The sequence below is a fragment of the Martes martes genome (assembly GCF_963455335.1).
Source record: "Martes martes genome assembly, chromosome: 7".
NCBI lineage: Eukaryota > Metazoa > Chordata > Mammalia > Carnivora > Mustelidae > Martes > Martes martes.
In genome coordinates this window covers 132,462,241-132,488,263 of record NC_137894.1, presented here as the reverse complement: position 1 = coordinate 132,488,263, position 26,023 = coordinate 132,462,241, and the positions used below count along the sequence as shown (strand labels likewise).

Here is a 26,023-nt window from a genome sequence, read left to right as displayed (position 1 = left end):
CTGGGTGACTCAGTGTGTTAAGCCTCTGCCTTCAGCTCAGGTCATGATCTCAGGGTCCTGGGATTGAGCCCTGCATCGGGCTCTCTGCTCAGCGGGGAGCCTGCTTCCCCACCCCTCTGCCTGCCTCTCTGCCTATTTGTGATCTCTGTCTCTATCAAATAAATAAATCTTCAAAAAAAAAGAGATATTTAAATGCCTAGTTTGAGGGTAAAAGATAATGACTTTACCAGTTCTAAAAAAGAAGAAGAGGAAGAAGAAGAAGAAGAAGAAGAAGAAGAAGAAGAAGAAGAAGAAAAACCAACAAAATCTCAAGGAATATAACTGACATTCTTTAAAAAAAAAAAAAAAGCCAATAGGAGTGCGTTTCTTCTTGGGTCCCCTGGGAACACGCCCTCTTCTTTATTTCTTAGTCATCTCCTTCTTGTGTATAAAAATTGGCAACGCATCTCTGTCACTCCTACTTCTTCCCTGGCAGGGATACAATCATTATCATGTGAAATCAGAGAATAACAAGAGTTGCTTCTGCAGTCCCTACAGTCAGTAGTATTAGACACTATGATCTTAGATCTCATACTAATAAAATATAAGTCCTCTCACGTGGGAGGAAAGACATTTGGAATCCGAAGACCTACATTTTCATGCTGGCTCTATTACTAACCAGCCAGATGACATTAGAATATAATTTGATCTCTCAGACTTTGGGTTCATCCTCTGAAAAATTAGATGGTTGGGCTTGTTCAGGGAATAGAAGATTTTTTATGAAAAGGATCAGATAGTAAATACTTTGAGCTTTATGGGCCATATGGTCTCCCTTGCAGCGCCTCGACTCTGCTGTTGTAGTGCAAAAGCAGCACAGACGATAAGTAAACACAAGTGTTTATTTATAAAACTTTATTTATGGACACAGGAATTTGATTTTTGTACAATTTTCATGTGTCACAAAGTATTCTTCTTATAACTTTTTGCAACCTTCTAAAAATGTAAAAATTAGCCTTAGCCCACAGACCATACAAAAATAGGCAGCAGGCTGGATTTATTCCCTCAGCCTCAGTTTGCCAACCTTTGAACTAGTTGGTTACAAAAGGCTATTCCAGAGCTCTGTGTTATGTCTTCATTATGTTAATTTCTTTTTTTAAAGATTTTTAATTTATTTTGAGAGAGAGGTGGGAGGAGGGGCAGAGGGAGAGAGAAACTTAAGCAGACTTCCCACTGAGTGAGGAGCCCAATGAGGAGCTTGATCTTACCACCCTCAGATCATGACCTGGAGCCGAAACCAAGAGCCAGACACTCACCGTCTGTACCACTCAGTTGCCCCTGATATGCTGATCTTTAAAAAAAATTTTTTTTTTCTGTCCCATGAACATTGTTCAAGAGAGTCTATTCCTTTCTCCTAAGTCAATTAAAAATTAAAAAATTAAAGGATTTTATTTTCCCTTTATTTCTTCCCTGATGCTTGCTCTTTATTTGTGTAGACCCAAGTTTCTGACCTATGCAATTCCCTCTGCCTGAAGAACTTCTAGCATTTCCTGAAGGGCAGATCTACTAGAGATAAACTTAGTCATTGTTTATTTGTCTGAGAAGATTTATCTTTTCCTTCATTTTGAAGAAGAATCTCACTAGATGCAGAATTTTAATTTGGTGTTTTTTTCTTTCACTATTTAACTATTTCACTCCACTCTCTTGTTCTTGCATGGTTTCCGATCAGAAGCCACCTGTGATTCTTATGCTTCTTTCTTTTAAGGTAAGGGTTTTGCCTTGTGGTGTCTTTCAAGATCTTCCCTCTGTCTTTGATTTTCTGCGATTTAAATATGATATACCTAGACTTTTTTTTTCTTTTCTTTTCTTTTCTTTTATTTTCAGCATAACAGTATTCATTGTTTTTTCACCACACCCAGTGCTCCATGCAATCCGTGCCCTCCCTAATACCCACCACCTGGTTCCCCCAACCTCCCACCCCCCGCCCCTTCAAAACCCTCAGGTTGTTTTTCAGAGTCTGTAGTCTCTCATGGTTCACCTCCCCTTCCAATTTCCCTCAACTCCCTTCTCCTCTCCATCTCCCCTTGTCCTCTATATTATTTGTTATGCTCCAGAAATAAGTGAAACCATATGATATACCTAGACTTTTTAAAAATTTTTTTAAAATTTGTTTTTTTAGCTGGGCCTAAGGTCTGCTACTTTTTAATGTTTTAAATACACAGTGTTATATTAGTTTCAGGTATACAATATAGTGATTCAACAATTCTATACATTACACTGTGCTCACCATAAGTGTACTTTTTATTCCCTTCATCTATTTTACCCATCCCCACCCCCCAAACCCCGGGCAACCACCAGTTTGTTTCCAATATTTAAGAGTTTTTTTGTCTTTTTTTAAGTTTGTTTGATAAATTCCACATGTGAGTGAAATCATATGGTATATGTCTTTCTCTTATTTCACTTGGCCTTAGACTTTTTAGATCCATCCATGTTGTTGCAAAATGGCAAATTTTTATTTTTTATGGTTTAGTAATATTCTATTATGTGTGTGTGTGTGTGTATCACATCTTGTTTTGGGAGTTGTATTATTTTTTATTTGTCTTTAATTCCATTTTTTTTTTAAATTTCTTTTCAGTGTAACAGTATTCATTGTTTTTGCACCACACCCAGTGCTCCATGCAATACATGCCCTCCTTAATACCCACCAACTGGCTCCCCCAACCTCCCACCCCCCCCGCCCCTTCGAAACCCTCAGGTTGTTTTTCAGAGTCCATAGTCTCTCATGGGTCACCTCCCCTTCCAATTTCCCTCAACTCCCTTCTCCTCTCCATCTCCCCATGTCCTCCATGTTATTTGTTATGCTCCACAAATAAGTGAAACCATGTGATAATTGACCTTCTCTGCTTGACTTATTTCACTCAGCATAATCTCTTCCAGTGCCATCTGCGTTGCTACAAAAGTTGGGTATTCGTCCTTTCTGATGGAGGCATAATACTTCATAGTGTATATGGACCACATCTTCCTTATCCATTCATTGAAGGGTATCTTGGTTCTTTCCACAGTTTGGCGACTGTGGCCATTGCTGCTATAAACATTGGGGTACAGATGGCCCTTCTTTTCACTACATCTGTATCTTTGAGGTAAATACCCAGTAGTGCAATTGCAGGGTCATAGGGAAGCTCTATTTTTAATTTCTTAAGGAATCTCCACACTGTTCTCCAAAGTGGCTGCACCAACTTGCATTCCCACCAACAGTGTAAGAGGGTTCCCCTTTCTCCACATCCTCTCCAACACACGTTGTTTCTTGTCTTACTAATTTTGGCCATTCTAACTGGTGTAAGGTGGTATCTTAATGTGGTTTTGATTTGAATCTCCCTAATGGCTAGTGATGATGAACATTTTTTCATGTGTCTGATAGCCATTTGTATGTCTTCATTGGAGAAGTGTCTGTTCGTATCTTCTGTCCATTTTTTGACATGATTATCTGTTTTGGGGGTGTTGAGTTTGAGAAGTTCTTTATAGATCCTGGATATCAACCTTTTGTCTGTACTGTCATTTGCAAATATCTTCTCCCATTCCGTGGGTTGCCTCTTTGTTTTGTTGACTGTTTCCTTTGCTGTGCAGAAGCTCTTGATCTTGATGAAGTCCCAGAAGTTCATTTTCGCTTTTGTTTCCTTTGCCTTTGGAGACTTATCTTGAAAGAAGTTGCTGTGGCTGATATTGAAGAGGTTACTGCCTATGTTCTCCTCTAGGATTCTGATGGACTCCTGTATCATGTTGAAGTCTTTTATCCATTTCGAGTTTATCTTTGTGTACGGTGTAAGAGAATGGTCGAGTTTCATTCTTCTACATATAGCTGTCCAGTTTTCCCAGCACCATTTATTGAAGAGACTGTCTTTTTCCACTGTATATTTTTTCCTGCTTTGTCGAAGATTATTTGACCATAGAGTTGAGGGTCCATATCTGGGCTCTCTACTCTGTTCCACTGGTCTATGTGTCTGTTTTTATGCCAGTACCATGCTGTCTTGGTGATCAGAGCTTTGTAGTAAAGTTTGAAATCAGGTAACGTGATGCGCCAATTTTGTTTTTCTTTTTCAACATTTCCTTAGCAATTCAGGGTCTCTTTTGATTCCATACAAATTTTAGGATTGTTTGCTCCAGCTCTTTGAAAAATACTGGTGGAATTTTGATTGGAATGACATTAAAAGTATAGATTGCTCTAGGCAGTATAGACATCTTTACAATGTTTATTCTTCCGATCCAAGAGCATGGAATGGTCTTCCATCTTTGTGTGTCTTCTTCAATTTCTTTCATGAGTGTTCGGTAGTTCCTCGAGTACAGATCCTTTACCTCTTTGGTAAGGTTTATTCCCAGGTATCTTATGGTTCTTGGTGTTATAGTAAATGGAATCGATTTTCTAATTTCCCTTTCTATATTTTCATTGTTAGTGTATAAGAAAGCCACAGATTTCTGTACATTGACTTTGTATCCTGCCACATTACTGAATTGCTGTATGAGTTCTAGTAGTTTGGGGGTGGAGTCTTTTGGGTTTTCCATATAAAGTATCATGTCATCTGCAAAGAGAGAGAGTTTGACTTCTTCATTGCCAATTTGGATACTTTTTATTTCTCTTTGTTGTCTGATTGCTGTTGCTAGGACTTCTAAAACTATGTTGAACAAGAGTGGTGAGAGTGGGCATCCTTGTCGTGTTCCTGATCTCAACGGGAAGGCTGTGAGCTTTTTCCCATTGAGGATGATATTTGCTGTGGGTTTTTCATAGATAGATTTTATGAAGTTCAGGAATGTTCCCTCTATCCCTATACTTTGAAGCGTTTTAATCAGGAATGGTTGCTGGATTTTGTCAAATGATTTTTCTGCATCAATTGAGAGGACCATGTGGTTCTTTTCTCTTCTCTTATTGATTTGTTCTATCACATTGATTGATTTGTGAATGTTGAACCATCCTTGTAACCCAGGGATGAATCCCACCTGGTCATGGTGGATAATCTTTTTAATGTGCTGTTGGACCCTGTTTGCTAGGATCTTATTGAGAATCTTAGCATCCATATTCATCAGGGATATTGGTCTGAAATTCTCCTTTTTGGTGTGGTCTTTGCCTGGTTTGGGGATCAGGGTAATGCTGGCTTCATAAAAAGAGTCTGGAAGTTGTCCTTCTGCTTCAATTTTTTGAAACAGCTTCAGGATAATAGGTGTTATTTCTTCTTTGAAAGTTTGGTAGAATTCCCCAGGGAAAGTTTGGTAGAATTCCCCAGGGAATCCGTCAGGTCCTGGGCTCTTGTTTTTTGGGAGGTTTTTGATCACTGCTTCAATCTTGTTACTAGATATCGGTCTTTCAGGTTGTCAATTTCTTCCTGGTTCAATTTTGGGAGTTTATAGTTTTCCAGGAATGCATCCATTTCATCTAGGTTGCTTAACTTATTGGCATATAACTGTTGATAATAACTTCTGATGATTGTTTCTACTTCCTTGGTGTTAGTTGTGATCTCTCCCTTTTCATTCATAATTTTGTTAATTTGAGCTTTCTCTCTTTTCTTTGGGATTAGTGTGGCTAGTGGTTCATCTTTCTTATTGATTGTTTCAAAAAAACAGCTTCTAGTTTCTTTGATACGTTCTACTGTATCTTTAGTTTCTACCTCATTGATCTCTGCTCTAATCTTGATTATTTCCCTTATGTATGGAGATGGTTTAATTTGTCATTGATTCTCCAGTTCTTTAAGGTGTAGAGACAGCTGGTGTATTCTGGATTTTTCAATTTTTTTGAGGGAGGCTTGGATGGCTATGTATTTCCCCCTTAGGACCCCCTTTGCTGTATCCCATAGGTTTTGGACTGAAGTGTCTTCATTCTCATTGGTTTTCATGAATTGTTTAAGTTCTTCTTTGATTTCCTGGTTGATCCAAGCATTCTTAAGCAAGGTGGTCTTTAGCTTCCAGGTGTTTGAGTTCCTTCCAAACTTTTCCTTGTGGTTGAGCTCCAGTTTCAAAGCATTGTGATCTGAGAATATGCAGGGAATAATCTCAGTCTTTTGGTATCGGTTGAGCCATGATTTGTGACCCAGTATGTGGTCTATTCTGGAGAAGGTTCCATGTGCACTTGAGAAGAATGAGTATTCTGTTGTTTTAGGGTGGAATGTTCTGTATATATCTATGAGGTCCATCTGGTCCAATGTGTCATTCAATGTTCTTGTTTCTCTACTGATTTTCTGCTTGGGTGATCTGTCTATTACTGAGAGAGGCATGTTAAGATCTCCTACTATTAATGTATTCATATCAATATGACTCTTTATCTTGATTAATATTTTTTTATGTAATTGGCTGCTCCCATATTGGGGGCATAGATATTTACAATTGTTAGATCATCTTGGTGGATAGTCCATTTAAGAATTATGTAGTGTCCTTATGTATCTCTGACTCTAGTCTTTAGTTTAAAATCTAATTTATCTGATATGAGAATTGCTACCCCGGCCTTCTTTTGAGTCCCATTGGCATGAAAGATGCTTCTCCATCCCTTCACTTTCAGTCTGGGTGTATCCTTAGGTTCAAAATGGGTCTCTTGTAGACAACATATGGATGGGTCCTGTCGTTTTATCCAATCTGTAACCCTGTGTCATTTTATGGGCGCATTTAGGCCATTCACATTAAGAGTGATTATTGATAGATACGTTTTTATTGACATCGTGTTACCTTTGAAGTCTTTCTTTCTGTAAATTGTCTCTATATTTCTGTTCAATGATATTCTTAGGGTTTTTCCTCTTTTATAGAACCCCCCTTAATATTTCCTGCAGTGTCGGCTTGGTGGTTGTATACTCTTTTAAGCCTTGCCGGTCTTGGAAACTCTTTATCTTTCCATCCATTTTGAATGTCAGTCTTGCTGGTTAAAGTATTCTTGGCTGTATGTTCTTCTCATTTAGTGCCCTGAATATATCTTGCCAGCCCTTTCTGGCTTGCCAGGTTTCTGTGGACAGAAATTCTGATGGGCTTTCCTCTGTACGTAAGGAGCTTCTTTGTCCTAGCTGCCTTCAAGAGGGCCTGCCTACAATTATAATTCTTCATTCTTACTATTAGGTGTCTCGAGGACTTTCGATAATCTATGATCTTGGGGGGAGACCTTTCTGCCTCTAGTACATGAATGCTGGTTCCATTCACGAGATTGGGAAAATTTTCATGGAGAACTTGTTCCACTATATCTTCTAGACTTCTTTCTTTCTTCTCCCCTTCAGGGATTCCAATAATTCTGACATTGGAACATTTCATGGCATCATTTATTTCCCTGATTCTGTTTTCGTGGCTTCTAAGCTGTTTGTTCCAGGCTTCCTCCTGATCCTTTCTCTCTATCTGTTTGTCCTCCAGATCACTAATTCTATCTTCTGCCTCAGTTACCCTAGCTTTTAGAGAATTTAGATTAGATTGGAACTCATTGAGAGCATTGTGAACATCATCCCTGGTGGCTTTCGGTTCTGCCCTAACATTGTGAATATCATCCCTGGTGGCTTTCAGTTCTGCCCTAATCAATTCCATTTGGTCATCCATGACTTTCTCCAACCTAGCTATTGCCTGGATAATTGTTAGCCTGAATTCCCTTTCCGACATATTGTCTATGTCGATAGCCGTTAGCTCTGTTGCAGAAGGCCCATCCTCTGAATTTTTCTTCTATTGGGCAATCCTCCTCCTAGTCATTTTGGTGAGAGATTGCTGAATGGATGTAGCTGGATGTATCGACTATGGTGCAGTCAAGGTGCACCCTGGATCGCTTCTGAGCAATCAGGAGTCCCCACCCCAATGAGAGAAAAAAGAAAAGAAAAAGAAAAAGAGAGAGAGAGAGAGACAGGAAAAAAAGGGAAGATAAAAGAGAAGGCTTAGCCCAAATGGGTCCCAAGGTAAGATTTATCAAGTATACAAACAAAAACAGACAAACAAAAAGACTGATAAAAGTATATGACAAGAGAGAAAAAAAAAAAAAATATATATATATGCAAAGAAAAAAAAAAGAACCTTGTCAAAAAGAACCCCAAGTATAATTTTATATACTATCAGGACAAACACAAATACACAGAAACACTGGCAGAAGAAAAAGATGGGAGAGTGGTTATAAATTCTCAGTGTGGGCGAGGAAGTTTATTTTGATTCTTCCTGGATGTATCTTGATATCTTTGTTAAAGGACTTAACTTTCCTGAGATAAAGGGAGATTAAAAATTGGTTTACCTATAGGGGTAGCATTGATTGGGGAAAGGGGATTACCTTGAACTTTAACTCTATATGAATATTAAAAAATAAAAATAAAAAAAGAATAAACTAAACTAAACTAAACTAAAATTTTAAAAAAATTTAAAAATAGAAAAACAAAAGAAAAACACAGGTATATGTATCAAAAAGTTCAGGTTAAAAGGTTATTATGGAATTTGATGTACTGGACATCTCACGGTGATGGTACATAGGTTAAAAAATTATCTATATATACATATAAGAAAAAGAACCAGAATAGTGGGAACAAATTAAAAATAAAAGTTGTATCTATGAAGTAGTGGTGGTTATTCTCTTGTCATCTTTTTTTTTTTTTTTTCCTGGTTGGTTTTCTGGGGTAGGGGCCTGCCACGTGGGTTTTCAGGCAATGTTCCCTGAGTTAAGTCCTCCTGCCCCCCTCAAGGGGGTGGGCTCTGAGGAAACCGGTTTTTCAGGCTTTTGTTCTCTGGAGGTTTTTATGTTTGTCTGTTTGATTTTTTTTTGTTTTTGTTTTCTCTCGCCTTGACAGCTTTTGATGGTTTTTGGAGGTTTAGAGGAAAGCAAACTGCACCCAGACCTCCCTCTCAGAGAGAAGCCTCAGTCTGTTCCCCTGTGGTGCTGCAGAGCACATAAGTTCCCCCTCGGCTGCTGGCAGAGCACGTTCCCAGTCGTGGTCCCTGGGGACACAGGAACTCCTGCTTGTACCCAAAACCATGACAGCAGCGGCTGTCTGGGCAGCTCTGGAGCACCAGAGAGGTTCCAAGCAGCGATTGCACGCTAAGATTTTCCCGCTGGCCCGGGCTGGGAGTGCCTGGTCTTTCCTGGTCCCGAGAGCACTGAGCTGGCGCCTTCGCGCACCTCTCTCAGGGGAGGGTGTGGGACACGCGCGTCTCAGGCTCTGATAGCGCAGTGTGGCGCTCGCATGGAGAGTGCAAAAAGGCTGTGCTTCTGCTGGTTGGCGAGGCACCCAGCCCCTCACGGGAGCCGGACTCCACGCACTCTCAGGTGCGCTGGCGGCTCAGGGACCAAGATCTGGTTTCTCCGCCGCACTCTCCCTGGCTTAGCGCCAGGGGTGGCTGTCCTGGATCTGGGGACTTAAGCCCCTGTCCCTAACTGCCCCGATTCCCACAATTTCCCTGCACGATCCTTTGCTCTTTTTGAGTGCTTTCAACCAGGCTCCAAGTTAATGCTGATCCCCAGACACAGAGCACTCTCGTATTGGGGTATTACTTTCCAATGGGTCGCCTCTGGTGGCTCCCTTGGGGTTGTATTTTTAAAAAATTTATAGTGATTGGGGCACCTGGGTGGCTCAGTGGGTTAAAGCCTCTGCCTTCAGCTCAGGTCATGATCCCAGGGTCCTGGGATCGAGCCCCACATCGGGCTTTCTGCTCAGCAGGGAGCCTGCTTCCCTTCCTCTGCCTCTCTGCCTACTTGTGATCTCTGTCTGTCCAATAAATAAATAAAATCTTAAAAAAAATTTATAGTGATTGGTGTTATCTGATCTTTCTTGATTTGTGGTTTGGTGTATATCATTAACTTTGGAATGTTTTCAGTTATTATCCCCTCAGATATTTCTACTCCTTTCTCTTTCTTCTCCTGGTATTCCAATTACACCTATGTTATACCTTTGGATATTGTGCCATAGTTCTTGGATGTTCTGTCTCTGTTCTTAGAAATTTCTTTTTGTCTCTTTTTTTTCAGTTTGAGAATATTCCGTTGACCTTCAGGCTCACTGATTCGCTCCTTGACCATTTTGACTCTATCAATGAGCTCTTGGAAGACATTCTTCATTTGTTAACAGTGTTTTTGAATTTTAACATTTACTTTTTTGAGGGTTTTTAAGAGTTTCTATTCCTCCACTTTCATTACTGTCTACTTTTTCTATTAGAGCCTGTAACATATTTAATCATAGTCATTTAAAATTTCTTGTCTGATAATTTCAACATCTCTGTCCTGAGTCTGATTCTGATGATTGCTTGTCCTTTCAGACTGTGTTTTTTCTTGTCTTATATATGCCTTGTAATTTTTTGTCAAAAGCCAAACATGGTGTATCCAGTAATGAGATTTAAGGTAACTAGACATTTAGTGTGAGGTTTTATTTATCTTGGCCAAGAGTTGAGCTGTGTTTAATGTTTGCTTTAGCTGTAGGTGCTAGAAACTTCAAATTCCACTTGTGTTCTTGTTTGTGTCTCCTCTATTGACTTTAGGTTTCTCTGAGAAGTCCTCAGAGAGTTTGTGTCTTACAGATGTTTGAGCTATAACCCACTATTATCATGCTGAAGCCCCAGGAAATTCTATTATGTTCCAATGAAGAGCAAGAGTGGAGTGACTTCCCTTTAGGAAATACGACAATACTTCCTCTACTGGAAGAGGAGGAAAGTCAAAGAACATGGTGGTTTAGGTGAGGGTGCCTCAAGATGAGAGATTTGCCTTCTGCTGACTTCTGTTTCTTCAAAGAATTTTGAAGTGAGTCTCTCACACACTGAGACTGTGTGTGAAGACTGAACAAAAAGAAGATATGAGATAGCCAATCAGATAAGGAGACAGCAACTTAGGTGGGAAAACATCTTAGATTTGACAGGCAGTGTTGACTAATTTAAGGGTTGGGCTTAAGCATTTAAAATGAAGCCAGGTCAGTCTGGTTATGTGATTTCTCCCTCACTCCTACCACAGAGAGTACACCTGCTTGGGTGTGAGCTTGAATATTGAGATATTATGTGGATATTGTGTGGTGGATGTTCTTGTTCCATTGGTGTCAGAATTTTGCCTGGAAATCTGCCATGGAAAGGGCATATCGAGGCAGTTGAGGATATTTGCAAGGGTATGACTGAGTGGTTAAGATGATGGGCCCTCTGAGAGAAGGACGTGAAGGCAGAGTGAGGAGGAGGAGTAATGGAGGGTAAAAAAATTCATGAGTTTCATGGACTGAAGTGTCTAAATAAATTTGGAAAAATGTGTGCAGTGAATGTATAGTAAGTTAACTGTAAAGAACTGGTAAGTGAGCTTGAATCTGAGGTGGCATGGCCACCTTTGATGATGGGGTTCAGTACGTGGCCATGTGAGTCAGTGGTGAGGCAGAGGGGTGGAGGAAAAGGGTTCAGGTGGGAAAATAAAAGGATGAAAGAACCAGCCTTCGAGAGAGGTCTTTGATGTTCAAGTCATTGAGATTGACGAAGGAGTGAAGGATGAAGAAAACCTCAAAGAACTGAAAGTGGGAGTCCTCAGGAAATGGAAAGGCTTCATGGAAGGGAGGCAGGAAACAGTAGTGAGGATAGATGGAAAGTGGCATAGCTAGATGGTCTGAGCATCACAAGAGCAGGAATTTGTGTAGGAAGATGGGAGAGAAATTGTTTGAAGCAGCAATGGGGAATCAGGAGGATGCTCATCTTACTTTCTGGTTTGAGATATGTGGGGTGAGAACAGCTGGGCTCCCAGAGAGGGGAGTGTTTTGGGGGGAAGCCAGGTTTTCATGAAGGTTACTGAAGGTCAAAATTCAGAGAGAAATTGAAAGGCCATAGGGGCATACTGTTAATAGAAGAAGAATTCGAAAGGCAGGAAGAATAGATGGGGAGGTGACAGGGTCTGGGGGTGTCCAGAGCAGTGTGGGGATAAGAGCACTGGTGAGAAAGGATGCCTGGGAGGACCTGAACTTTCAGCAGTAATAGAACAGTGAGCCACATCATATGGCCAACCCATCCCGTTATGTGAAAAACATCCTGTTTCTCCCAGTTTAATTTCTTTAGAAGTTTTGTTTAATATGGAGACTGCAAAAATATTTATCTTTATAAGCAGCATTTAATAAAAATTAGTTTGGTTAGGCTGTAAGGCAGCTGTGGCAATTTGAAGAGTCTTGTATTTATGTATGTCTTAAGGTGGGCTTGGCATGGGGAAGTCAACTTCACAGATCCGCTAGGAAATGGAAGGCAGGAACCACACATCTGTTGAGGACCAGTTGTACAATGTACCAGAAGTACCTACTGCTAAGTACTTTATATGTAGCAGAGGGGTGCTAACTACTTTATATTCAAGTATATACTTGAATTTTACATGTATATATATAAATTTTGTATATTATATATGTATTATATATTTACAAAATTTTGTTTTGCTTTGTTTTGAATACTTTATATAGGTGATGTCACTGGAGGCCAAGACTGACAAGTTGGAAAGTATGCAGGTATTGGAGTTAGTCCTGGGTTTGGATTTTAGTTTCTTGGTTGACAAGCTACTTTAATTTTTCAAGTTGCCTATGTTCTTGGGCCTCAGTTTTTTCATCGGTAGATGAAAGGAGGAGGCTGTTACTATTTCCAGTAACAGTAACAGCCTCCTGTTGGAGTTGCTGTGACACCTTCCCTGGGCAATTCTGAGAAGCAGCTCCGAATGCCTGATACCAGTGATTGGTATTTGTTCCATTTTATAGATGAGAAAACCAAGGTTCAGAGAGACTAAGTAAGTATAGCGCTAAGTTGTTCATGATCACATGGTGTGGCCAGGATTGAGAGCTTGTTCTTTGACTCCAGGACCCTTGCTTTTTTCAGCACAGAGAGTCTTTGCCCAGATACGAGGGAAGCTGAAGGAGCTTCACCCCACCCACATGGTTTCCCAGACAGTAGGTGGCATGGCTGGGGTGGAGGGGTTCGGTGAAGGGAAGGCAGGCTCGTGGAATCTAGATCAGTGGTTCCCAGACCCAACTGGGCTTCCACATCACCTGGGAACTGTTCAACTTATACATCTCCAGAGGCTACCCTAGGCCTACCACATTGGATTTCTGGATCAGGGGACCCAGGGACATGTATCTTTAGAGTCAAGCCCAGGCGATCCTGTGGCTACTAGTCTGGTTCAAGTCCTGGACCAGCTTTTGGGTCCCACCGAATGCTAACTGATGTCCTGAAATGATCAAGTGATTATATCCCAGTAGAATCCTGGGCGCCTGGCATGGCCACCAAAATTGGCCCCTAGGACCTGAGCTCCAGCACCTTGCTTTAGAATTTTTGGTGTAGGACCTGAAGCTGTTTCTTCCTCTTCCACTGAGCATCTGGACTTTGAGTTCGTCTATGTAGGAAATGTCACACTGGCAGACCTCTAACCAGAAAGAGTTATTTGTTCTTCAGAGCTGTTGTTCTGTCTTCTTCCCCTGGAGGTTCCTGCCCACTCAGTCAGATTAGAGCTATATAAACAAGCTTTTACTACTGAGCTAGCACACATCTTGTAAATCTTTTTTCCTGAAGTGCTTAACATTGCTGATGTCAGAAAAAAAAAATCCATTGGGTCTTAATGGGCTGAGGCAAACAATGTGAAGTTGATACAATATGGAGGAGAGGAACTAACATCAACAGAAATTCTTACTTGGCAGCACAAATATTCAGACTACATTACAGTCAGGCTTTGATTACCTCTCCTGCAAGATATTTCCCTGAATGGGGTTTTGAGAGCTAGACACAAAGAGGGGCAGGCATGACGTGTAAGGCTTTTAGTTGCATGTGACAACGATCTCAGTGGCATTGAAGGGTCACTGCAGTGGTCTGTCTCTCAGTTGTGAGTCAGGATCACCAGAGAAGCTTGTTAAACAGCTGATGGCTTCATCTCTGAATCCCCGAGGTGGGTGAAGTGTTTCTCCAACAGTTTTGATGCTGGTGGCCTGGGATTTCATGAAACCAGACTGCTGGTCAGTGACTACATTCATTCTGCACTGGGGAATTTGCATGCCTTATTTTGTTTCCTCTTCAAAAGCAACTCTGCAAAGTAGGGGGCTCACATCTTTCAGGTGAAGAGCTGGAAGTTGGGGGTGTGGGGAGGTAGTCAATTGCCAAAGACTACCCAGCAGTCTTGGTGTAGCCAGAGCCAAGATGCTATTTCTTCTTCTTCTTCTTCTTTTTTTTTTTTAGATTTTATTTAATTTGACAGACAGAGATCATAGGTAGCAGAGAGAGAGGAAGGGAAGCAGGCTCGCTGCTGAGCAGAGAGCCTGATGCGGGACTCGATCCCAGGACGCTGGGATCATGACCTGAGCTGAAGGCAGAGGCTTTAACCCACCGAGCCACCCAGGCGCCCCCGAGATGCTATTTCTGATCTGACTTCAGAGCCTCTTCCTTTTCTACATTCTTGAGGTCCTTCTCCCTGCTAGGCTCAGCGTTGTTAATCTGCTAGACCCTAGGCTTCTCTTGCTCTGGAGAGGCTGGCATTACAAAGGAAAACAGCTGGCATTTGTTGTAACTGCAAGGTACAAACACAACAGAAGTTTGGAGTAAATTGCAGTCCTGATTTGCAGAAGATTTACTAATCAGAGTTTGAGTCATAGACACTCCATGGTTCTGTTATTCACAGGGTCTCTCCCCACTATATTTTCCATCCTCCCACATATTCCTTCTTATCTAAATTGTTCATGGATGGAGCGCCTGGGTGGCTCAGTCAGTTAAGTGTCCAGCTCTCGGTTTCGGCTTGGGTCATGATCTCAGGTTCGTGAGATCCAGCTCCATGTCAAGCTCCATGCTGGGTGTGCAGCCTGCTTAAAATTCTCTCTCCCCCTGCCCCTCCCCACCTCCTGCTTGTGTCTATGTGCTCTCTTTCTCTCCAATAAAAAAGTAAATAATACCTCATGGATTCCTGAGTTCAGGGCTGACCCAGACCAATAAACCCTGTGGAAAAGTGTGATTCTGCACATAGCTCTTTGTCAATAAAGAGCCTTCTTTGTGGGGGCAGTTTTAAAGGCTTGTTATCCAGATGAATGTTCCAGAAGGAGTACACTGCATCTTGGTAGAATCTCATCAGTTTCATCATTCACTCAAAAATATTTGAGTGTCTACGATACGCCATGCCCTGTCCAAGGTGCTGGGGAGAGAGGGGTGAACCCCACCAACAAAGACCACCCAAGCAGAACTGTCTTGAGTAGAGATCCATGATAAATGAGTAAACAAAGAGAGGTGCGAAGCTCTGTTATTTCTCACCCCACAGTTGACTGTTCTGCTCAATCTTGAGATCAGATTGTCTTCATGGTTTTTTTTCTCTTGGGTGCCTCCTGTTTCTGGGGGCTCCAGAGAGGCATGCTTGTATTTTCCTCTCAGCTGGAATGGCCTCTTCTGCCTCCCCCAGACTCCTATTGATCCTTCTGATCTCAGTTGCCAGGTTCTGCCCTGTGCCAGCATAACTAAACACCCACACGGTACAATGTCCTGCTTCTGTGGACATGTCTGTCCCCCCCTCCTGGACTCTGAACACTTTAATGAGAGCATCTGTGTCTGATTTATCTTTGTATCTCCAGGGCCTAGCATGCAGCCGTGTGCACGGATGCTCAGTTGTGTTTGCTCCAAGAAATGTGGAGTCCCACTGCAGCTGGGGGTGGGGGGGGTGGCATTACAGAAATTGCTTTAAGGGGAGGGATGCTGAGTCTGAGAGGGGATGTTTTGCTCCAGCAGTTCTGTGATTCTAGGACAAGTCCAGCATGAGCCCTGCCATGACCGGAGGACATGGGCTAGGATATAGGCAGTGATGATTGAAGTGAGGTGGTATGGAACATGCTGAGGAGTATTCGTAGGAAAGTTGGAAATGAGAAGTTCTGAGGCTCTAGGGCAGAACTGGAAGGAATAGTGAAGATGCAGGCTTTTCCAGCTGTTGTCCAGCTGGGGTCCAGAGAGGCTGTGGCTTGACCTGGTTGTGACAGCTACTTAATTACGGATCAGGTCGGGGAATGAGGCCACCCAGTTCACAAGGCTTTCCACTGCACTGGGACTCTGGTGACAGATAAGGAAGCAAAGGCACAGAGAGGTGAAGTAAATTGCCCCAGATCACACTGCTTGTAAGTGGGGGAGCCGAAATTTGGATGTGTGATGATGACAGACACCAGCTTGTAAACACTGAGCTACCTGTCTCTTCTTGGGGACTTTAAAACTCAAGCTCTTAATACGTTTTCAGTTCTCCCCTTTGTTAGCTGTAAGCCACGATAGGAAAAGAATATCATTAACATGTTTTCTTTCTGTTGAAGTGTAGTTGTGTGTTTTCAGAAAAGCACTGATGTTTTTCAAATATTAAAATAAAAGGCCCTGAATTACTTACTGTGTGCAAACACATGAAGTACATAGAGATATCGTGAAAAAGTTTTTGGGTTTTCGCTATCGTGAAATTTAAAATATTCCTGTTCCATTTCTGTCTTGCGTAACTTAAAAATAAATATTTCATCCTGTATTGTAATGAATGAGAATCTAGCCCTTTACTGTCATGAACCCTAACTTCATAGTCAATGAATATAATTACAACCTCCTTACCTGTATGGGTTTTACATCCCATTTCTCTAACATCTGTTGATGCATGGGCTGGAAAGTGGTTAGATCACTATTTTAGAAATGATTCTTTCTAGACACAGAAAAGTTAAATGACATTGGGTTTCAAAATGAGCTGCTAGAGGAACCAGAAATAGAAACTTTTCTACTACATACGAGACTTACTGGAATTCCTGCCATGGAGACTGTCGGCCATCGGTTGGTGGTCTCACGTCCCAGTCCTGGAACTGCAGCCCTGTTGTAACACCAGAACTGTTTCTGTAGGGGGCAGGGGGCAGCCAGGGAAAGGCAAAGGCAGGGCTGACAGGATTGTTTCTAGGTCATTCCCAACCTTGCTGTTACAGCACAGTTTTCCAGGTGGGAGATAATATGCTCATTAAAGCCTGAGTGTTCATTTACAAACAAAGCCAGAAACCCAAAATGGCTCTATTACATAGATAAATGAGCAGACATAAATGGACTCAATTTTTGTTTTTCATGCTCTGTCATATTCTGTATTCAGGCAAAGGAATAGGCAGATAAGTGGCTGTTTAAAAATATACCAGCATGTTGTTCATTGACTTTAAAAGCCACTGATTGGAATTAATAATCAGCATTTCCATGCAGTACTATATTCATGGAAACACTGACATGACAGTGCGTGGAGATAAGAGAATGACGTTCTTTATATCTTTATGTAATCTAACTTTTATAATGCCTCTTAATTCACAAATGATGAAGAAAGCAAGCAACATTCAAATGGGATACTTACTAAGGGCATTTAAATTCTTAGCACAAATGACAAATTCCTGTCTCTTGTCCATCTTCCACCCAAATTTGTTTTTATGGAATGACCTTTGGTACCAACTTATTTTACAATAAAATATTTCATGAGTTTTTATTTTGAATTGAAATGGCCTTTTCTGTCAAGTGTGGTATTTATAAAAGTTTTTTTGATGAAAAGCCTATGAATTTTGTGCAAATAATCCAGGCAGGCTCTTAGCTTAGTGATAACATTTGTATAGGACTTTTATGGCTTTATATGATACATTTACACTCAGTTTATTGGACTCTTACTTGTGAGTACTCCATGGAATTCACATTTAACTGATGAGAACAATGTAGAGGGAGGTGCCTTAGCATGGTTCTGGGTACCCAGCAGGTACGTTTTGTTTTAAAAGGAAGTTAACAAAGAGAACCCAATAGGTTGTTTAACTTGTGTGAAGTAGCACAGCAAATATAGTGTGAGACCAAGAACTGAACTTCTTTTCTCAAAAATTCCATATGCTGTCATTATTTCACTGATATCTTTTCAAAAAGGCTTTTTAAAAAGGTCAAATTAAAAATATTCATTTTACTTAATTGAGGTAAAATTCACATACTGTGAAATTAATTACTTGAAAGCATACATTTCAGTGGCATTTAACACATCCAGAACGTTCTGCATCCATCACCCCTATCTAGTTCAAACATGTTTTCGTTACCCCAGAGGAGACCCCATATCCATTAAGCAATAACCCCATTCCGCCCTCAGCCCAGCTGCTGGTAGTTACTGATTTGCTTCCCATCTCTCTAGCTTTACCTCTTCTAGATATTTCATGTAAATGGAATCATACAATATGTGACTATCCGAGTCTGTTCAGGCTGCTATAACAGAATATCATAGATTGGCTGGGTTATAAACAGCAGAAATTTCTCATATTTCTGGAGTCTGGGAGCAGATGTGGTGTCTGGTTCTTGGATGTCTGTATTATCACTGTGTTCTCACATGGAGCTCCCCGGGGTCTCTTTTATAAGGGCACTAATCACTTCCCAAAGTCTGTACCTCCTGACACCATCACACTAGGGATTAGAATTTCAACGTGTTGAATTTTGGTGGGGACATAAACATTCAGTCCATTGCAGTGATCATTGTGTCTGGCTTCTTTAATAAAGCGTGATGATTTCAAGATAAATCTATGTTGTAGGGTGTATCAGTACTTTATGATTTTTCATGGGTGAATTTTATTCCGTTGTAGGGACAGACCATATTTGGTTTATCCTTTGGTCAGTTGATGGACATTGAGTTTCCATGTCTTGTTGATTGCGAATAGTGCTGCCGTGAACGTTTGTGCTTGAGTATTTGCTTGAATACTTGTTTTCAGTTCTTTGGGGGTACAGTTGCATTTTCAGGTTATATGGTAATTCTATGTTTCAACTTTTGAGGCACCACTAAACTATTTTTCATGGAGACTGAACCATTTTACATTCTTACCAGCAAGGTACAGTGTTCAGATTTCTCCAAATCATTGTCAACACTTGTTATTTGAGGTTTGTCTTTTTTACTCTGACCATTCTAGGGAATATGAAGTGGTATTTCCTTGTGGTTTTGATTTACATTTAACTGATAAAATATTCAGATTTTATTGTATAGAATTAATCAGAAAGTGAGGTTTGGTAAGACAAAATCAACATCAAAATGGTTGGCTTTATCTATCTTCAGGAGATTATGTGGGACTGGCATAAGCTTACCCCTAGGGTGCATGATTCTGGGCTGAAAATAGAGAACATGTTGCTTTGGGAGTAGAATAATATATGTGGATAACAAGACCCCAAATATCCCTTGAACAGTTTTTAAAAATACTGCTTAAATTAATGAGGAAAAATAAATTCATCATAATTTATTTTTGTATCACCTGCCAAAAGATAATTACTTCTTTGCATTGTAGAGCTTTCTTTATATAATTTTGTCATGTCTTAATGGTCTATTCGTTTACTTTTGCAGCGTGAGTGAAGACATCCAGGATGGCTCAGGGATCTGGGGATCAAAAAGCAGTGGGAATTGCTGACCCAGAGGAGAGTTCTCCAAATATGATAGTCTACCGCAAAGTAAGGCCTCTCGTGAAATGCTTGGGATGTCTCTGTGTGTGTGCGCGTGTAGGGTTGAGTGATGGTTGACAGCTTGACAAATGTTTTCTGCCTAAACTGCCTTGACTGATAAATGAATATAGTTTTCTTCTCACATCCTCTGATTTTCCAATTCTAAAATTCAAGGAACTTAGGTTTGTAATACTTGAAACATATGATTTGTTATTCTTTAAAGATTTTATTTTTAAGTAAACTCTACACCCAATGTGGGACTTGAACTTACAACCTGGAGATCAAGAGTGGCATTCTTTACAGACTGAGCCAGCCAGGTGCCCCCGATTTGGTTTTCTTTAAATGCAAAGACTGCCTAAGCAATGCAGAGGAAATATATTCACCTTTGAGGTAAAAGCCTTTGTGTAACATTTATCAGTTGATTGTTTTTGAGCCCATAGTACGTACAAGATCTGGTCTAGATGCTGTGTGGGAGATACAGAGGTATGCATGTATTAGGTGTTTGCCGTTGGTAGGAGGCATAAGATGTATGCAAATAAATGTAATAATCTATGTGTTAATTTCTAAAAGAGAAGTGCAAATAGAGTGTTATATGAAATCAGAGGAACAGGTGATCACTCCCAGGCTCAGAGGCCAGGTGTGTACTGGCAGAAGAGTGGCCTCTGAACTCTGTTGTAAAGGATGGGTAGGACCGCTTTATGTGGAAAGCAGAAAGGAAGAACAACATTCCAGGTGGTGAGATGCTTTCAGCAAAGGGAAGGAGCTGAGGAAAGCGAGCAGGAACCAGAACCAGTGAGCTTGGGGGCAGAGGTGACTTACATGGAGTAATGGAGGTAAGGTTTTGGGAAGAGTCTGGATGGAGCCAGATTCGAGAACGGTGAATCATAGGCAATTTAATCATGAAAAACTTTTGTGCTAGGAGTTGTAAAATTAATATCTCTTTGGGATTATGAGTCTTGCCCCAATGTGCCAGATGCATTATTATGATAGCAGATTTGAGGCTCTGGAGGGAGAGTATTGGTATTTTTGTCTCTGTGACCGTGGTAAGGAGGACACTAATCTAGCAGGGAAAGTACCCCTCAGAATTGAGTGAGACTGAGCAAAGGGATTAAAGAGTCTGAATTAAAAATGACTTGGAAACTGAATGAATATAGAATTAAGAGGGGAGCAGAAAAGATGACTGTGCTTTGACCTTGGGTTATAGAAAGACCTTGACGCTATTAATTTAAATAGGGATATTTGGAAGAATGTCTTAAAGGAAGGAACTATGGCACATAAGTTTTATTTGTGCACATGTTGAATCTGAGGGAATGACTGCTTCCTATTAACACATCTTTTTAAGGCTTGCATATGTGTGAAAATTTAACCTGTGCTACATATTAATAAGGAAAATGAGTTAATGTTCATTCATTTCACTAAATATTTGAGTTGTTTGCTGGGTTCTGTGTATTCTGTAAGACTGTATGTTTGATCTCTGCTAATCACATGGGCAAGATTGAACTAGATATTTCTGGATGATCAATATGGTGAATTTTTCTCTTTACTTATAAAGATGGAACTCAAACTAATCTTGCCTTGAGTCTCAAATTCCTTAATCCTTTGCTTTGTAAGAGAAGGCTTAGATAACCCTTCTCTAACAGAGATGCCTATTAAGTTGTAGTAAAGAAAAAAGAGATTAACAGGGCTAACCAATTAGTGAAGCATACAGAATAGAAAGATGTTTATTCATCATTACCTTCTTAACCCACCCATGCTGGGAAACCCTATGCCAAGTTCATAGGAATATGAGCTTTGGAATCAGACCTAGGTTAAAATTATTGCAACTCTACTACTTCCTAGTGGTGTGACCTTGTGTTATTTAACTTCTGTGAGCTTCAGTTTCTTCATTTTTAAAAAGAAAAATAAAAGGTGGGAGGAAGGATGCTACCTCGTAAGGTCATTATGAAGATTCATTTAGGTAAGTAAATGAGGCATTTCACATCTTGCTTTGCATGGAGGTGGTCCATAATGAATGCTTCTTTTCTTTTATCTTTAGGTCTTATAAAGACTATCATTTGGAGAGGAACTAAATTATAAAATGTATATATGTTGATACTATTAATAAGTTGATTAAAATATGTTTATACAGTGAATTGCTTTTTTAAGACACAGGAGAGCAGTATAATTTTTTTAATTTAAATTCAATAATTTTTATATTATTCAGGAGATCGCAAACCAATGAGTTGTTAAAGGTTGGTAGGAAAGGTAGAGGTCATGCAACCCAAACACCTTTCGGGTATTATAAATGTTTGGTATTATATTGAAAGGAAAACTTCCTTCACGTTTGTGGGAACTTGATTTTTACTTTTTAGGTGGTAGGAGCGGACTCTTTTTTGGTTTAATTTATATACAAAGTTGTCAGTTGCTGTAGTTCTTCAAAGATATGACTACTGGCCATTTGCTTTCCATATTGGAAATATATCTTGCTTATGACAAATATGTGTATGTGGGATATGCGTGTGTTCATGTTATTTGCTACATTAGTTAATTGCTATAAAAGGGATATTGCATCTGTTTGATCTATGAGAAAGAAGGCATTGTTTAGTATGGGTCTAGGACCTGGAATCATTTAAACCTAGTTAATTCAGCTAAATCATTGTTGTGTTTCAACCATGGGTTATTTACCTAGTTCTCTACTCAAAGCAGTGCTGTAGACCAGCCATTGGCTACAACCAATACAACCAATATTGCAGGACACTATCTTCAAGATGTCAGTAAAGATTAAACCTTGAAATTAAGGTGAATTCAAAACAAATGTTGTGGAAGTCCTCTTCTGTAATGGTTTTTTCAAGGTTGTAAGCTCTAAAACCAAACTTTTTTAGAGGTCTACAACAGAAATTTGCATTAAAAATTGTGCAAATAGTGTTGTTCTTTTTGTTTTCATTCTCTTGTTTGTTGTTTCTTACTCATGTCAGATGTTTTTAGTGTGAAGTTTTTGCTTGGACTGTGTTGTGTTGATTCAGACGCTGACATTTAAAAAGCTAAATCTAGACAAAAGGAGCTTTTGGGTAAACTTCCGAGTAATAAGTGGGATGATTATGTCCATGATGTTGTTGTGACTTTTAAATGCCATTTAGGATGGTAACCTTCTGACATATGAGTAATGATGGTGGGTTTCTTAAGCCTACACTCTCAAGATCTTCTTCATTTTCTTTTCATGTTTTCTGTGTCATTAACTGTGAGAAGTTGTACTTTCCCAAGGCATGATTTATTTATTGAGTTGAACAGACTTCCTAATTTAGTTTTTCATCCTTCACATTCACATCTGGGGTTGGAGGTGTGTATGAAAAATGTATTGGTCACATTAAAAATCTATTTAAGAGAAAAATTTAATTATTCATTAAGTCACCCAGACCCTGATAACCTTTTTTATATTCTTGGATCCAAAAGATCCTGGGTCATTGAATTGTCCAATGTAGGGATGATATTTGAACTTGGCAGAACATCAGATCATTTAGGGGTGTTTTATAAAAATATTGATCCCCAAAGGATCCCCAAATATAACCAAGATTTATTTGTTTCATAGGACTGAACTGGGTCCTGGGAATCTGAGTCTTATTTTATTTTTTAATTTTTAAAAAAGATTTTATTTATTTATTTGAGAGAGAGAGAGAGAGAGAGAGAATGAATGAGCAGGGAGGGAGGCAGGGCAGAGGGAGAGGGAGAAGCAGACTCCCCACTGAACTTGACACTGGCCAATCCCAGGACCCTGAGAGCGGGACCCAAGCCAAAGGCAGACACTTTACCAACTCAGCCATTCAGGCACACCCTGGAAATCTGAGTTTTAAACTCTTCTCAGGAGAATCTGAGTTTGAAACACACTTATTAATATATTTTATAATATCCAGGTAGAGTGTTCACGGCAAAGTAATGGGAAGGTTGATGTTTTGAAGTGGGGTTTTGATCTTATAATTATTTTTAGCTCTCTCAAATGTAGAAGAACCAGTCTCCTGTCACACAGACTTACAAGTAAAGGTTTTACTTGTAACACCCTCACTTAGATGAGCAAACTGAAGGATGGAGAGAGTGTGTAACTTGCGTAAGGTTACTCAGCAGTTTCCCAGTGAAGCCATGATTGCATCCAGGTAGCCTGACTACCCCTGTTAGTGTCCTTTCCACCACCATGTTATCAACAGCAGATTACCACTGCCACATAGTTGGGGCTCAACAGACATGGGATGAATTAAATAAATGAAAATACCGTGCAGCAGATCTTTGCTTTTCTCACCCCTATTCTCAGAGACTTGACTTGGGTCAACTTTGAACATTTGTAATGCTAAAGCTTCCTTCTGCTTGCTGGTACTCTTGTTTCTTGGGTAAAAATTTTCTAAAATGTTTACTTTCTTTAATAAACTCAGAATTCTTTTGAGTACAAGTAGGTTGCATTCCGGTTTTGTTTAGTTCTCTGAGTGGTGTTAATAATGTCTCTTGAGAAATTTCCAACTGGACTGGTAATTTGATTTCATAGAACTCTGGGCAATTAGATGGTAGTTGGACGGAGAAAATTGTAGCTTAACTTGACCCAGACTTGGGTCAGGAGGCAGTACAGTGTGATGGAATATGCCAGACAGGGAGCAGAGATCTCTGGATGTCTGGCCCCGGCCCCCACACTTACTGCTTTGGTACTCCAGATGGGCAGCTTCATTTTCCTAGCTCTGTTTCTTGTTTTGACTTCCCCCTCTCTCCTTTCTTTTCCTCCTTCCTTCCCTACACAAAATACTTCTTACACAAAAAGAATATATTCAGTGTCTGCATAAAGTAGAAACAAGCATGATAAAGTGAACCCTGTGTACCTAGCAACCCATCAATGTAATAAATAAAATATTACTTTGGCTTCATTTCCTTTTCTGTGAAATGAGGCGATTGGACTAAATATTGTAAACATGCATTTCTGCAATGATTTACAAGTGTCATTCTGTAAGTTTTTCGTCATTAGAAGTTAATAAACTTCCCGGATGTCAAAACAATGTTGTGAGACTGCTGACGTGCTTTAAGGGTCTTTGAACTTTTCTGGAAATATTTTAAACAGTCTTGCATAACCTACGCTGGATTGAGATAAGACCTAATGTAGTTAGGCATCAAAAGAAAAACTGTGCTTGTAATGATTTAACATTCAGCAGTTAAAGTATTTTCTTGGTGGTGACCCATTTCTTTGGCTCATGAGTAACATTTAAGATGTTCCTACAGGTCTATTTGGTGGTACTGATTGTGCATTAGACAGATAGCAGGAACAGTGTTCAAATAGTAGCACTGGATGCTGTCAGTAACACAGAGTGTTAGGGATGAATTAGAAGTCTTAGAGAAAGAAGACAAAGCCAGCGTTCTTGTATGTCATTGCTGGCTTCCTTCCCTTGTTAGTTTCCAGTTATTTATTCCTTCTCTGCTGGAATTTGGGTCTTGCCTTTGTGTTGCCCTGATACTCCAAGGTCACTTTCCCTAATATTCTAGGGCCCTTGCAGTCCTGGGCAGAAGTTGCTTTAGGCATATTTCCAAAAAGTAAATGTAGTACTATTTTAGTTACACAGGCAGTGGTATGCAGCAAGAAGGGGGAAAAAAAATCTACCCTGGAAGAAGCAAGCCTGATGAGCAAGCTGAGACTAGGACATTGTTATGGGATTCACAGAAGACAGTGGTAGTGACCAGCACAACTGAGAGACAGGGAACCTCTAGATCCTGGTGACCAAGGCACGATGGGGGATTAGCAATAATTTAATCAGCAAATATGCATTGAGTGTCATTTGCATTCCAGATGCTGGGAATGCAAGATGAAGTCTGTGCCCTGACAAAACCTGTAGGCTAACGGGTCAGTGATGGGTAACTAGGCAATTGCAAGAGGCTCTTGATAGAGGTGAGCTGAGGAATGTGGAAGGAGGCAGAAGGGTCACGAAGTCCATATCGAGAGAGAGGATGATGATGTCATAGAAGACATCCAGAGGATTTGGCACCTGCCTTAATCTGTGAAAGATGAATAGGAATTAACCTGGCAGAGAAGGGGGAAAGCAGTGTAGGAGGCAGAAGGACTACCACATGGAAAGGCACAAAGCTGTGATCTTATAAACGGAGTTCTGGGAACTTCAAGTGGCTGTTTCCTTGGAGCTATGTATATGTGATGGAGGTTAGAAATAAAGTAGCCTGGGGAGATTAGGGCTGGATCACAAAAGACCTTACATATATTTCCAAAGGTTTAGGACATTATGCAGGTATCTTCCCTTTGCACCTGCACATCCACATTCTGCCCCCTCTCGCCACCCCCACCCTCCAAATTGCTCCCTCCCCCAGGAGGTAGACTTATCTGCAGGGCTCTTGGGATCTCTGGCTTTGAATCGAGTTTGGTCAGGAGAAGCCTGGGGAGAGATGGGAGAGAGGGAAAAGAGCAAAGCCAGGGTGTTCCTTCCCACGGCTCCCTCTCTGAAGGGTCTTGCGCGGCCTGTGCCCCTTGACTGAAAGTCATGGTTTCTCCCAGGTCAGACAGTTCTCCTCTGGGTCCACGTACCCTTTTCTTCTCCTCATCTTTTTTGGGCGACTGCCATTTGTATAGTCCTCTATTGTTGTATAATCAATTGCCCCAAATATGTAATGGGGTTAATTGGCTTAAGCACAACATTTATTATGTCATAGTTTCCATGGGTCGTTAATCTTAGGTGGGTCCTCTGGGGCA

The 26,023-nt window shown here is 40.4% G+C and overlaps 1 protein-coding gene across 3 annotated transcripts in view; it reads left to right on the top strand.

Annotated features, from left to right (window-relative positions):
* Window positions 1-26,023, top strand: part of RGS6 (regulator of G protein signaling 6) — a 554,830-nt gene that overhangs the window by 20,045 nt on the left and 508,762 nt on the right. For all 3 annotated transcript variants that reach the window (XM_080809134.1, XM_080809135.1, XM_080809133.1), the window contains exon 2: window positions 19,232-19,335. In XM_080809134.1, coding sequence (XP_080665260.1) covers window positions 19,252-19,335 — 84 coding nt within the window. In that variant the 5' untranslated portion in view covers window positions 19,232-19,251. The remainder of the gene's footprint in view (window positions 1-19,231; window positions 19,336-26,023) is intronic.